This window comes from Malaclemys terrapin, chromosome 14, assembly GCF_027887155.1.
Source record: "Malaclemys terrapin pileata isolate rMalTer1 chromosome 14, rMalTer1.hap1, whole genome shotgun sequence".
NCBI classification, from domain to species: Eukaryota; Metazoa; Chordata; order Testudines; family Emydidae; genus Malaclemys; species Malaclemys terrapin.
This window is the reverse complement of record NC_071518.1, coordinates 6,360,874-6,376,130: the sequence shown is the minus strand read 5'-3', so window position 1 is coordinate 6,376,130 and position 15,257 is coordinate 6,360,874. Positions and strand designations below refer to the sequence as shown.

The window sequence follows — 15,257 nt, the reverse complement described above, 5'->3', positions numbered from 1 at the left end:
CCTAGAAGTGCAGAACTCCTGTTCCCATTGGAAACTGTTTTCCTCCCACCCTCTCTCCTAGGAAATATTTTATAGCCCCACCACTGAGAGAAGAGGACAAGTTGCATCAGGTGTCTGGGCCCATGTGCACACACGGTGGTAGATGCGGACGGAGATGTCTTGCAAAGGAAGTCTTATGCTCAGTTTTGTTCTAACCTATTGTATATGCAAAGCATCATCTGGGAACCGATTTTACTGGTGAGGATAATTACCATTTTTACAGGCGGGGAGGGGAGAGGTGGCAGATGTATGGAAACGATATGGAAATAGGTTTGCAAGCCTAATTTTGTAGATTATTCCCCATGTGGATAGAGGAGTTTTAAATAAGCTTCCTGGGTTAGATTTGCTAAACAGCAGGGGGGAGTATGAAAGCCAAAGCCCATTATTCAAAGGAAATTCCTTTTATATCTTAACATTGAATAATTGCTTTTTAAAATACAGCAAAGTGAAACGTCCTGGGGCTTTTACAGAATCCCGTCTCCACTGTGGGATCTTCAGGCCATTCTCAAAAAGATTCAGTGTAGGGAAAAAATAAATCAGGCTTTGTTGCCTCTACAGCTCCAGGGCAAATGCTCATGCTTTAAAAAGGTGCAACAACGTTATCGTTTGTAAGAAGTAGGTTAGCACAGGGAGAAGTGAGAAGGGGGACTGAATGGAATGAGAGATGGGGAAATATTGCAAATAATCAGATGGGGAAAGGGGGGGAGAATGGGAACATTGCTTCTTCATGCACTGATATTGCTACAAAAACCAAAACACTCCTCACGCTTAATATACAGTGATGTGCTAAATGTAAGGAAGTTGATTGGGAGCGGGGAGAAAGGGCGTTTACAGACAATTTATTCCAATCCCTCACCACAGTCCAAAACAGGAATGCATTATTTAACCCTCTCAGTCTTCAGGCTTAAAATATGCTCAAACAAATCCTTAAACCAAGATCCCTTGGGAAATCAAGTCACATAATCCCAGTAAAACACATCAATTGTCTAAATCACCCTCAGCACATGATATGGCGGTAACTGTTAAATACAGTGTCAAAGTCAAACTGAGACCAAATATATATATATATAATTATATTTATATAAAGAGTAAAATACAGCATTTAGAACCCCAATGGAAGCAAACATTCTGTAACGTGGGGCAATACATTTAAACATTTTCTTTGCATTTCCGTTAGTTTTTTTTAATTTTTATATTTTTTAGAAAAAATACACGTGCAAATAACATTTTCACTGCTAAACTTTTCTAGTGTTGGAAGAAAACAGCAGAATTCAGGAAAGGAAAAAATGAGAGAGATATTGAGATCAGACATACTGTACGCTAAACTTTGACGATCATCCGCTACCAGCCAAGGGTGGAGAGTTCACTGCTGGAGCTGTCCCTATGTCCATCAACCCACCAATAAGAATAAAATTCTAAGTGCAGGCTACATTCCTAGAGCAGCGATTTCTCCCCAAACAATATAATTCTAGGCTAATACATCCCATACCACCAATCCTTGGGAAAGCGACAACCACTGAATTTTAGTTAGGCAATGCAACATTCAAATTCATCCCCCCTTTGGGAACCAGGATGGAGCAGAGTGTGTGCTCCCAGTTCTTTGGCTTGGCTTTCCCCCAAGTTCAGTACCTCATTTGCACAATTACGGATAAGCACGTCCCACAGGAGTCCGCCCGGGGTTTAGGTACCAAAAGTAATGTGTACAATTGAGATGCTTGGCAATGCTGCACACTTCAGAGCAAGGGGCTCAACCCCTGTGTATTTGCACAGATCTGAACCCTTCTCGTTCCACCTTGGAGGTTTGCAATCATCCCTCGTGTGTCTCAAGAGATCTCAAAAGGGGAAAAACAGGCCAATTTGTCAAACTCTCTCTCCCAGGCTGAGCGCTGTCTTGGGGTGCGGGTCATCTCGGCTGGGGTTACTTTCCCTGACAGGCTAGTGAAGACGAGGGACTTCATCACTTCTACTGCATCTCCAAGGTGAAATCTAAAACCAGCCTCCACAGCTTGAGCAACGCAAACCTGGAACCGACTTTGCCAAAGCCCCTTCTCCAGGCGGCACGGAGGGGATTTTAGAATGGGTCTCGCCGCTGCCCCAACCCCCCACTCATCACTGTATTTACTCTGGCTCAGAAACGCAAGGCTCACGGTATGCCAGGGACACTGACGCATATCAAAGTCAACTCATTTCTACTTGGATCTGGAGGGTAGCGCTGGGGTGCCTGGGGAAGGAAAAGCTACGGAGCAAAGCTCATTTCTGAAGCCTTAAGGCTGTCACAGTTTGCTTGTTTTTTTAAACAGGTGCTGCAGCTCCCAAGGCCGGTAATTACGGGGAGGGTTTGACTCAGCAGTTCCTTGCTACGGAGATGAATCTCAGGACATTAAAATCCTCATTGCGCCAACATGACCTTGCATGGTGCTGAGGGGCAGGAGGTTACCCCCGAAGACACAGCTTTGAAGAAGAAAGGGGGTAAAGTTCATAAACTAAAACAACTGATGGGAAAGGTCACCGGGGCTGGGGGCTCTGAGCCAGCTAGTGCTTACATACCTATGTGTGCAACTTTAATCAAGTGATGTCAGTAGGTCTAGACACATGCTTCAAGTTTTGCTTATCGCTTGAGTGCTTTTGCTGGCCCTGGCTAGTGGGGTCTAGATCTCCCTCCAAACCAGCTGGCTGGTCCGCAGACAGTGATCTCCTAACTTAACTTCAGCAGAGAACCAAGCCTCGCTTCCAGCAGAGCACTCTGGAGACCCTGGAGCTGAGGGGGAATGGGGGTGGAAGGTGACTGCTCCCAATCCAACAGCAAGCAAGGAGCTGACCTTTGCGTCCATATGCTGGACAGGCACAGGAGAGGAGATACAGCCCTATGAGTCAGGCTGGCCATCTGTCATGGATGGCCACTGGATCCAGGGTGTCTGCCTCTTTTCCAAGTGGGGACAAGCACCCTGCAACGCTGGCACGACTCCCCTCTTACCCCCTCCTTGGGTGTCTCCGAGCGAGAGAGAGGGGTTATTGGGAAGCATCTGCCAAGCTTTCTGGGAGCCTGACTGCCCCAGCTCTCCCGCTTTCCACAGGGGAGGGGAGTCTCAGGAGCCTCGCAAGAGAGCAGTGACCAGGGCCGCTCGCCCAGTATTCCCCGGCGGTGTACTTGGCACAAAGCAGCTCTGACCTGAAAGGGCTGAGGCAGGGGATTGTGACAGTGGGCGAGTGCACTTGGCAACTGGGCTGTGGGTGTCAAGGGAGTTAGCTAGCTAGCATGGGCAAAGAGAGGCGACTCTGGGAGCTGTGGGGAACACAGAGGGCTTTACTGCCTTGTGCTACTCAGCTGTTCCCACTTAATATTGCAAAAAAAAACACCTCCTAGAGCACATTCTCTTTAGACTGCTCTGGGATCTCTCATTTGCACTTAGTCGTGACTTCTGCCTTTTAACCCAGGACCAAAGCACGGACTTTTCCTATTAACGCATGATGAACAACAAGTCTTAGTAGTAAGTAACTGACGACAACATGGACACATCAAAACTGGCATGGATCAGAAGAGGCAGATCTACTGCATTTGCAATCTGCAGGAAAAGGATCACCTGCCCCAGAGCTCATGAACACCACAATATTTGGTCGCATACCCAACTCCAAATGCCGCTGCTTCCGACACGCTGAGGAGACTTTAGCACTTTTACAAACATCTACGTAGGACGTTTTTTTCATTTCCTGGGCATCAGTCTACGATTACTGGCTTGCTTTGGGGGCTAGGAAGAATCACACAGCACACTTAAAAATCTCAACATGACTGGGAATATTGGCAGAGAGGTCACTCACGATGTTAAATACCCTTCTATAGATTTAGGAAGTTACACTGCAGGGCCAACAAGTCAAGAGGCAGCATTAAAACAAACCTGCGACACTATGAATCTTACAGTACGTAACCGACAGCACAGAGCAGCCCCGGACAAAATCCCTTGAAACGCAGGCTCATGTAAACAGAGTTCAGCGACGGTAATACTTTTGAGGGGACACAAAGCATTGAACACACACAGCAAAATGGTCACCTGAACACCACAACACAAGCAGCATTTCATGTAGACAACTAAACGATTTCTATTGTAAATTAGTACTAGGCTGTAAATCCTTGCTTGACAGCCACCGAGCATGTGAAGGGGCTCAAAGCTTGCCTGCCTTTTGCATGTGTCTGTGCTCCACAGCCTTTAACATGGGCTTTCGACACGCCTTATGTTCCCAAGGGAGAAGCAATCCCATTTCCCTTGCATAAGGCTTTTCTAGAAGAAATTCCAGCATTGATCTCTAAGGTCCCTGAGTTTTGCTACAAGGTTCCCATTTTTATCGAGCCATCTGCCCCTACCAAAAAAAAAGGTTTATATAGTAAAGCCTACGGCCTCTTTTAAAGTCACTGACATTATACCTGGATAATTCTAGTCACTCCATCCCTCTCTAAACACTTGACACCCAAGCTTCACTGACGCACTCTGCATGCCACACTGGTAACAAGGGACCCAGAAAGAAATGAAAGTCTGTGTACTCTGCTCTACTGATTACAATATATCCAGGAGGCTGGAGTCACAAGGCCAGGAATAAAATGAGTATTTACAAAAGGCCTTTTCAGGATGGCTCATGAAGCTGATTGGTATGGGAGGGGTCAGGAAGGAGAACGGAGGATGATTAAATTTGTGGGAAAATAATAAGATTAATATTTCGTTTCCACTTGGAACAAGAACAGCACAATCTGTAGCGTGGCACGCAGAAAGCCCAGAGGCCGAGTGACTCACTAGCACCTGCACTGGAAGTGTTATTTAAAAGTACAGACAGACGTGCATCAGTCTGGTCTGGTACGTCTGAAAAACTGGTGGCTGGAAGCGGTGGTTAACAGGAAAATGAACCTGGGTTTATTTTGTACTGGGGCAAGTCACAAGGACACACCATGCTCCAATCATTTCTGGTGTGTCTCCTGCCCCCGAGTTACTCCCCCATCTGGGGGCCAGACTCTCATCCCCTATATTTCCATGTCCAAGCCTTGAACTACACTCCATTGCTCCACCAAGCAAACTGAAATGGGGTGAAGCTCTAGGGGAGTGGGCAGCTGCCATTGCTGACCATCTCCTGGTGGGAAGGCGCCACTTGGAGGATTTTCAGAGCAATTTAGAATCTGCAAGAGGAAATGCACCATCTCTACCAACAGAACCCAAGCAAAGCAACCCCTCTCCTCCTCTCTCCAGCTGACGGCTGTGGACCGCTACAGATTCCCCTGAACAAGGCTGCCAACAGTCTATCGAGCGTACTAAGGAAGTTCCTTTATTTGCCCTTATACTGAGATGTACACACTTCACCCGCTTTCCTTGAAGCGGATACAATAATGTTCTCAAAGGGTCACCGTGGAAGAATCTTTGTATTGAAGGAGGGGGCTGGCTAGCCAGTTACTGCGTTGCTCTGACTGCAGCAGAAAGTTCTGCAGGAGTTTCTGCATGCCTGCCTATCACCCAGACCAAGAGGGATGTTTTCAGATAGATAACAAAATGCACTTTGACACAAAAAATCAGACTATCTGCGGGTCCACAATCAGTCTCCTACCCTTTCCCAGAGCGGGTCCCATCTGCCCAGATTTTGCACTAAAGAATTCTCTCCCTCTCTAGCCCCAATAATGGAAGCAATCAACGTTTCCTTTGGAAGGGCTGTGCAAACTGCAAGGGCATCAGCCCATCTCACTGCAGAACAGTAGGTCGAACCAGATGATGGGACAGATCGCTCTGATCTCAAGGCTGGTTCTTATCGCAGCAGCTGCTAATCTGCCAGAGCAAAACGCAGGGTGCACCTGTTGTGGATAAGCTTTCAACGCACGACACACTACAAGGAGGGTACAACTCTTGATCTCTGAGCTGGGGGGGCTTAGAGTCCTGTTTGCACCTGGATTAGCCACTGGGTACCAACCTTCTAAAGTAACAAGCACGCAGTGCTACCATTTAATTCCCACGCTTTACATCCAACCCCCCACCCTGCCTACAGCATCTCTTGACCTCATCAGCTGTTGGCTACTGAAGCAGTCACATCAGGAAACAAAGTTTTCAGCAGCATGGCCAGTGCAAGGCACCTCCTGGGTGCCTGGGATACAGCAATCCTGCCCCTTCCCCGAGCCCACAAACACACAGGGATCTTGAGCAGTTACTCCATTTTACAGACAAAAACACCTCTTGGAACATTCGACTCAGACAATGTGACGGGGCTCAGGGACGAAGGAGCATCTGAAAAGGGTTGGTTTTGTTTGAGCTCCTATTTCTACGGGCTGCACGGCGCAGCTCTAAGGTTTGCTGACAATCATGCAGGTTTATTGTGGTGGTTTTACGTAGCCCATCTTCAGTTGCGGGTGGTCTCTGAGGAGGAAGAGTCATCCTCCCACTCCGCACCCGCACCCACTGCCGCGCCTCTCCGCCTCTCTCCAAACGCCAGACACAGGCCAGACGGCTATTCAGCCGCCATTTGCTCAATGTGATCAGTAAGCAGCTTGTTTTGCTCTGCAATGCAAAGAGAAAATGAGATTGTGAGGCCACGGTTTAGCATTCTGCTAAGATGAAAGGAGAGGGACGGTGGTACGCGCGTGCGGGGCAGATGCTGTTCTAAGGGTTCTGGGGGCAGTGACACAACTAGCAAGGTACCAGCATTTTTGGTTTTTATTTGGTTTAGAAACTATTGGATGGGGAGTTTCCCCAAGTGAGTCTTGAACTGTAAACAAACCAACGGTACACACGGCTCGATTGGGAGCTGCTGTGAAGTGGCATCTCTCCACTGTAATCACCCTGAGCTACATTAATTGACCCCAGCTGGGGATCCAACCCCATTGAAATCAACGGTATGGTGCCCATTTGCACCAGCTGGCGATCTGGCCCGATTTACTCCAATGAAGCTGCAGCAGTTCACACCAGCAGGGAATCTGGGACCATTAACTTCACTGGCACTTTAGCAATTGACCCCATCTGGGGGTCTGGCCCCATTGACTCCAATGGCGCTGCACTCCGAATCTGACCCACATGTACATGAAGAAACATGCCAGGCATTTCAGACTGTGGCGGTGAAAATACGGTGAAACAGTCTGAGTTTGCCAGAGATTAGGAGGAGCCAGTGCTCTTTGCCCAGGATACCCACGGTATTTGACCGATACGCCCTCTCTTCCGCCATTGCAATTTGATTCTCCTGGCATGCGCCTGTCGCTGGGAATGGAAGCCAGCTTGGAAGTCAATTACTTCCCCACCTCTTCCCCACCAGCCATGTTCCCCTCCCTCCAGCGCACAGCCCCCGCGCTTGCCCTACCTTCATCCAGGTTGCCAATCACGGCCTGCTTCTTCAGGAAGTCGTTGCAGAGCTTCTTGCTCAGGCCGAACGCCAACATGTTGTGAGTGAAGGTGCTGGGGAAGAGGAGAGACACATGGCACGGGCACTGCCGAGAGTCTCTCATGAGAAACCCAGGCTGGACCACACCACTCCCCCCTCCCACTTCACTAACTAGCCAGTAGGGCCGGGCCTAACCGCAGCGCTCGGCTCTGGAGCGCCCCAAAAGGCAGCGGTGTTGGGATCGGGCCTCCCTTACAGTTCGGGGGTTGGAACAGGCGTCGGGGGTGTGTGTGTTGGGCATACCCCGCCCTTCCCATATTGCTACATGGGGCAGGGGTCCTGGTCTGGAACAGGTGAAGCCCCCGGCTCTAGAGTTCAGCGTACACCCCCCTGGTGGCTGCAAAGAACCTCTCACCTTCCCCGCCAATCTGGGGGTGTCTGTTGAACTCTCCCCCTTCCCCACACCCGCTGCAGCCATCAAGGTAACCCCATTTCAGCCCTCACCTGACAAGAGTGGGGAAAGGGGCAAAGGGGAGGGTTCTTCCAATCCCAGTCCAAGCCATGGGCAAGAGGAACTTAGTGGATTTCTTCCTATCAAGGCGGGAGAATCCTTGTGTTTGCTCTTAGGAGGGGATAGGCATGAAGAAGAGGGGCTGGAAAACCCTGGACACTAGAATGCTGGTTCTGAGAATCTTTATATAGATTAAAAAAACCCACTACAGCGTTTTCCATGAATGGACAATCTCAATACAGGAATGACAGCATTTCCAGGACAGCGTTCGGCTCCACCACCGAAGCTGTTTAATCAAGGAAGGAAATGCCAACGGCCCAACAACCCCTTTGCTTTGGCATCAGTCTGTTCGTCCCCTCAGACAGACTGAATTTCTGTCCTTCGTTATCAGAGAGAGACCCGACCCAAAGCCCTAAATCTGAATGCTCGGGCCCCGAGCCAAGCTTCACTGCTCTGTCCCCATCTCTTTTTATTGAGTTTTTGTCCATGACGACAACGGACAGGCTCCTTCTGGCCACCCAGACGCAGGCGTTATCAGTCAATTAGCGCATGCCTTACCCAAGCTGCCCAAAAGTGATGTTCTCGTTAAACCGTAGGCTGTCGTCACGCTCCTCCTGGGTCATGTGACACCACTTCTCCCTGCAACCACAGGAACAGATCTTGTAGCAGGAAGTCCCCGTGCAGCCTCCCCTCCCCACCCTCACATCCATCCAAACCCTGCTGGCTGCCGAGACACAGCAGCAGGCTTGTAGGAACTGTGGAGCTGATGAAGAATATATCAAGGCAGCCTGGAGGAGATCACAGGTGGAGAACACCTGCCTCCATGCCCTGCTCTCTCTCTTCTGGGCAAACGGCTGAGCCGTCCCTAGGCTGGAGCTGGCAGACACTGCAGTGGTGAGGGAAATCTGCAGTGTACACGAAAACGAGTCCCTATGCCGATGACAAAAGGGAGAGCTTGACAGCAGGGACACATCAGCATGTGCCTTCCACACGCAGCTCTGAAATCTGCCTTTAATGCCAGTTACTGGGGGTGGGTACTGGGGGTTCGCCGTCTGGAAGCAGCAGTCCCTGAAGGCAGTAGCATGAAGGTAAAGTATTCACCCACGTCTCAGGCTCAGTTTACATATCAGCCTGCGCTAGTTTAACTCAAGGGGATGGAGGGGCTTAATGGATTTATTTAAAGGAGTGTAACATCTGTGTTTAGGCCTGGTCGGCTTCTAAAAATTAGATCCACCCAGCTACATCGCTCAGGGCTGTGAAAAATTTCACGTCCTGTGCATCAAAGCTTGCCTTAACCCCCACTGCTGACGCAGCTGGGTCGATGTAGCTACCACCTCTCGCGGAGGGGAAAAAAACACTCCCGTGGACGTGGGAAGTGTCTACACTCTAGCGGCACAGTTCCCCTGCCATGGCTGTGCTGCTGTGGCAGAGACATGGGCTTAGACCAGGACTCAGTCAGGTTCACCCCACCTCCTAAAAAATAAGATGCAGAGAGATCTGGACTCCTGGATAACAAAAAAAACAAGGGAAAAGGTGTTGGTTATGCCTCCTTTTCCATGGGCTGCAGTCACACGACTCAGGCAACTACCTTAATTACTATGCTGTGCTCCAGATTAGGCTGCATGGCGTGTCACACCGGGCCATTGTGAGCGAGGTCCGACAGGCTGTGTGGACTGGCAATCATCAAATAGAAGGGAGCTGACGAATCAATGGAGTTTGATTCGAGGGAGTTTGAAATGAGACAACAGTCCTCCCCTTGAGGAGTACGGAGGGCTCAGTACACAATGCTAGCCACGCAGCCTGCATTCTCCGAGGAATATTTTGAGCTAGAGGATACGGTCTCAACTTGCCTCCGGAGGTCTAGCAAGGTCACTGAAGTTTCTTGCCACTGCAACTTCATTTTCAAAATAGTAAACCTTGAAAACGGGATCTACGTTTGTTGAATTCCCATTTGGGGGAACTGACAAAAGCCTTGAAATAATTAATACTCTGAAGTGCAAGCGCCGTGGCAGATGATTCCCAACAGCACCGGCAGCTCAGCACCTTTTGGACTGTATTTTGAGCTCTTTACCCAACAAGTCTGCATCCACTCCCTCCTCTCATTAGTGAGGAGCACTGAGAAAAACCGAGTGGATTGACAGATGCAATCACCTAGAATACACACAGCATTTGTGTTCTTGCCGAGCATTTCATTATCAGTGAACGCTACATTATTCCCAGGAGCTAGATGCATGTTTGACCATGAAACTAAATCAGCCTATTGTAATTTCGGTCATAGCCAGCACCTTTTTTGTACGCTCCCTCTCACATATTGCCCATGAAAGGTTACTGTGTGCAATCAAAACTAAAACCGGCGGAGATTGTGGGGCTCCCCGTACAGATGTTTTACTGGGGGTCTTTCACAAAGCCACTATCATGCCAGGACACAAGTCATTCTAGGTATGTTCATTACACTCATTTAATACATGCACATGGGGAAGACTAGAGGTCAGGGTTTCAGATAGCCCTCTACTGAACAGAAATCCGGTGGGGGGTTATGTACAAGGTTCAGAAGAGGATAAAGAAAAGGGAAGGAAAAAGGAACAGGAAGAAGAAACAGAGGAGTGGCAAAAGGAGAATAAAAGGAACAGCACACGAACTTCCACTGCATGTTTAACTCGCCTGCACCTAACTGGAGTTGGAGGTGCTGCTTCCACTAGAAATAGATGGTGGCACTAGGGTATCTTCTCAGCAAATTCCATAGTGTAACCCTAACTAGAACAAGTGTTAATTCCTGCTGGGACTGGTGAACAGCCCTAGTTCTCTCAGATTGCTCCCATGTAGGGCCCAATCCAGCAAGCCCTTCCTCGTACGTTCAGTTTTTGTTAGACAGCTTTGCAAGATTGGACCTAGAAGCTGCAAGGGATCTAGCTGCTTCAGTGGAGTCTGTGTGGCCAAATTCTGTGCCATACTAGAAAGTTTAGGCATATGTTTAAAAGCACAAAGTCTGTCAGGATCAGGTTCACTATAGCAACCAATATATGCACTAAATCTGAAGGCTGCCAAGGCGGGGAAAGAAAATCAGCAAGGTGCTTTAAACGCTGGAAGCAGAACTTTACACATCTCACTGTCCCAGTTACAGAGGAAGCGTATTTAGGTTTTTCTGCTCTCTTTGTATATTCTTGCTGAGAGAAAACAAGATCAAAGTGACCAAGGGAGATTCATGATGCTTCTAGGTCTGTTATTCAGAAATAACATGTTTGCAAAGGAAAAAAAAATATGTCTCTACTTAAATACCTGGATCTTTATACTGGCACAAAAGGCCACTGTAGCGATCAATTTGTTTCTTCACTTAATCCCTATTAGAAGGGCACATGGATTAAAGCTTTGACTATTATTTACAATGTACTAGGGAAAGGATATTTCTGCAAAATGAGCTTCTAAAATTCTAGCTCCTCAGCAGGGCAACGCACCAGCAAGCTCAGGATGTTGGACTACAGAGAACTCCAGGTTTGAGCAGGTACACGTCCAATTCTGGTCAGCAGTGTGATTTGTGAGGCATGAGGGTTGAAATTCACCCCCTCTGCATGCAGAGGAGATGTACAAGGCCCTTGCATCAATTAAGTCCCATTTAGTCTAGGCCCCATGCATGAGTAAATTTCACACCAGGCAACTAATTGAGCAGTGCTCTGCTTACACAAATTGAGTCGATTTCCTTCCCTAACAGACATCAGCTGCACTTTCAAGAACTTATCTGTGAGCTCCAAACAGTCCTTTTTTCAGGTAGGCTTTTTTTGTTGTCACTTAAAATGATTTGTTCCAGGATCAGACATCAAGATCTAAAAAATTTTTTTAAACCAAAGAATCTTTCCCCAGCCCCAAATTCCAGTTTGTTCTTGACTCTGATCCCCAGTAGATCGTTTCTTGAACTTGTAAAGCTCAAGAACATAACTCTCAATGCAACCTGCTAGCTTCCCCTCATGGGCACTTTTTTTTTTTTTAAACATAAGCCACGATTTAAAGAAAAATAAATAAATAAGGCAAGATTGCAAACTGGCAAAACATCTTCACAACCTAAAGCAACAGCAGCGTTGGAAACGCACTAAGGCAGGGGATTGAATATACCTTGATTCAGCACCGCACAGGAGTCAGGAACTGAACGCGAAAAAAGCAATGCTCACCAGACCACACCATTTCACAGAGTCAGTAGCAAAGGAAGAAATAAAATAAGGAAGAGAGGATAGAATGACATTCCCCCCTGTATGCTAGGAGACTCAGTTTGTGTCCAAAAACTGCCCATGAAACTGGAGCATCGCACAGCTGCCAGTGTGTGAAGTGGCACAAGAGAACAGAAGTACAAACCATCAACTGCTCTATCCATCACGGAGCTAGTTCATTACCGAGAGACCTCAATGCAGCGGCCTGTGATTAAGTTTTGTTTTAAAATCCACCAGATCGAAGGATTATGGATATAATTGCTTCCAGTTTTCTTCTAGTCTCACCGATAGCACTATCCCCATTTCCTGAAGGTGGAGCCAGATCTGAATTTGTGCCGATTTCTCATTTGAGCAGGTGGTATTTCTGAGCCCAGCCTGCATCCGAGACATTTTACCATGGTGGCAAAGTTTGGACCTGAAGTGAGTCAATGCTACTGTAAAAATGCAACAAAGTAATGCGGACAGACACACCTCTTTTCCTCTTCCTCTCCAGTGTTCCCTCTGGAGTGGCAGCAGAAACAGGGTCAACAAAGGTTACATGTTAAAGATCATGCAAGATATATGGATGGAGAAAAAGAGAAGAACAGATGAAAGAAAGAAAGTCATTATAGGCAGAGAGAAGAAAAAAGGATTTTTGTTATTTTTCTTTCCCCCTTGCAGGAAAATCGCCTTCCCAGTGATCTCAACTCTTCTCCTGTTCTTCCAAAGCAATTACCAAGTATGAAACCAAACATTTCTACTACATGCCCCCAGCCACCCTGGGGAAGGACTTTAGGAAGTTGTTGCTTTAGGGATTTTCCTCCTGCAGAGGGCTGCGAAGAGAGAGATACAAACCCAGCTCGGTAAGAAAAGGTGTTCACAAAAGCAGACTCTCTCGTGGAGGCCTTTAAGAAAAGGAAGGACAGGGGAAGGTGTCTCACTGCAGGGACCTAGTGTGTCTTTCTAGCCTGGTCAGAGGGGGTCAGTGACTGCTGGGCACACTCAATGACTGCGTCTCAGGAGCAGGTGAACGGTTCAATGGGAAGCTCCCATCTATAAAGCAGGGTTGGAGTCGAACACTGAAAGGGACAAGTCTTTGGACAGAAGATGAGTTTCTCATCACCTTTAATCCCCGAGGGCCAAAGGTCAAGGTCCTTAACTCAGAAACTCCCATCAGCTTCAACAAGAGTCTGCCGCGGGGTACGTCTACACTTGGAGCTGGAGGTGTGATTCCCGGATGAGTGAAGCTGCAGCAGCACGAGCTGCGGGATGAGCTAGCCGGCTTGAGTATGTACCTAGGGTCTCTGACAGGCATGTACTTGCAGTGGCTAACCCGTCCCGCTGCTCACACTGCCATGGCTACCTTCTATTTTTAGCATGGTAGCTTGGTGAGAGCTAGCATGTGTTTATCTCCTCAAGCTGAGAATTGCAACCCCAGCTCCATGTATAGACATACCTCAGTCAGGACTTCAGTGTAGGCCAAACCCTAGCGAGTAACCAGGAGACCAGAACCCATTCTAAACCAATGCTGAGAAAATGAACGACATCAGGATAGCGGCTTCTCTTTGCCAAGCCAAACCCTAACCGAGGCACTGAAACTGTCGCTACCCAGGAATGCAATGAACTAGTTTAAGCCCTTTTCATGCTATGCACTGGACACCATACAAGGAGCTATACAATATGGTGAGAGACTTGGTCTGAGCACTGGACTGGGAGCCAGGAGCTTGCAGGTTCTAATCCCGTCCCCGACACACTCACTTCCCTCCATCTCAGTCACCCCATCTGTACCACGGGGATGAGAATGCTTGCCTGCCTCCAGGGAGCTGCAAAGATTAATGTTTGTAAAATGCTTTGAGAATGAAGAGCCCAAGGTGTTATAAAACGAACCTCGTGGTGCCTACAGAAATGCAGCTATGATCTTTAAAGCACAGAGATCTTTAGAAACAGACCCCCACACCACAGGCCAGAAGGGCTGTAAATCCGGAAGGGGTTTACATCTGCATGCGACTTTTGCACGAAGCCCCTCTGTAGCTCTGGGGAAAAGGACAGAAGGCCAGGGCCTGCTTTGATTGCTCAGATTCAATACTCCATCACCATTATATGAAAGGAAGCTGCAGCATCAGTGTCACGATCCCCTTTGCAATCCATTGCACGTGAGAAGCTGGAGGCATTAATCCCGTAGGAGAAACCCTTAAATACATACATGCTCCTGCATTAATGATCACAGCTGGAAGACACTGCAGGTTCCTAGAACTGGTATTTATCACTGGCTGCTATGATAAGAAGCTGCTGGTGAATCTCTTCTTGCAGATATGAACCCGATTTTCATCTCATTCCTCTCTATGAAGCAGTGAGCGCCATGTCTGCATGCCACCTTACCTTGCACCCACATGGAGCAGGCAGAGCTGGAACCAAGCCTATTGCTTCGCCCCCTGATTTCTAACTTAAAAGGACTTGCAGTGGTTTTATTTTATTTGCAGAGACCAGGGCCGGCTCCAGGGTTTTGGCCGCCCCAAGCAGCCAAAACAAAAACAAACAAACAAAAAAAAGCCGCGATCGCGATCTGTGGGGGCAATTCGGCGGGAGGTCCTTCACTCCCAGGCGGAGTGAGGGACCGTCCGCCGAATTGCCGCTGAATACCTGGACATGCCGCCCCTCTCCGGAGCGGCCGCCCCAAGCACCTGCTTGAGAAGCTGGTGCCTGGAGCCGTCCCTGCAAGAGACTGTGCCGTCCCTGTCTGAAGGGCTGGGATCAGCAGATCTGGCTGTCTCAGAGCTCTGCCAGGACCAAGGTGTCTCAGCAGTTTGCTTGCTAAATTTTGGAAACTGTGGTCATGTGAAATGTGATCCTGGCAACCACTTGTTTTTGCAAGGCGTTTATCAGCCAACTGCACATCTGCAGCATGTTCACGGTCAACTACAGCAGAGCCTGGATAGAGAACGGGATCCAATTTAGGAACACACAAAATTCTTTTCCAAGACAAGAAACTCACGTGCAATGCTCAGTCTGCTGCATGAGTTCACCTGCTGGGGGCTTTGGATATAAAATGGATCCTTTTCTTTTCAAAAGGAAGAAAACCCAGCTTGTCAGCTTTTATATTTTAACTATATTCATTGATTCATAGATTTTAAGGCCAGACAGGACCATTTGATCATCTAGCCTGATCTGCGCATATTGCAGGCTATTCAATTTCACCCAGT

The 15,257-nt window shown here is 48.2% G+C and overlaps 1 protein-coding gene across 4 annotated transcripts in view; it reads right to left on the bottom strand.

Annotated features, from left to right (window-relative positions):
- Positions 1 to 862: 862 nt before the first annotated feature.
- KIAA0513 (KIAA0513 ortholog) overlaps positions 863 to 15,257 on the bottom strand; it is an 82,353-nt gene continuing 67,958 nt past the window's right edge. For 3 of the 4 annotated variants that reach the window (XM_054048802.1, XM_054048803.1, XM_054048804.1), the window contains 4 exons: positions 12,550 to 12,579; positions 8,441 to 8,521; positions 7,351 to 7,445; positions 863 to 6,557 (listed from right to left, as the gene is read on the bottom strand). In XM_054048802.1, the coding sequence (XP_053904777.1) occupies positions 6,508 to 6,557; positions 7,351 to 7,445; positions 8,441 to 8,521; positions 12,550 to 12,579 (256 nt within the window). In that variant the 3' untranslated portion in view covers positions 863 to 6,507. The remainder of the gene's footprint in view (positions 6,558 to 7,350; positions 7,446 to 8,440; positions 8,522 to 12,549; positions 12,580 to 15,257) is intronic. The other variant, XM_054048805.1, reaches the window with a different exon arrangement.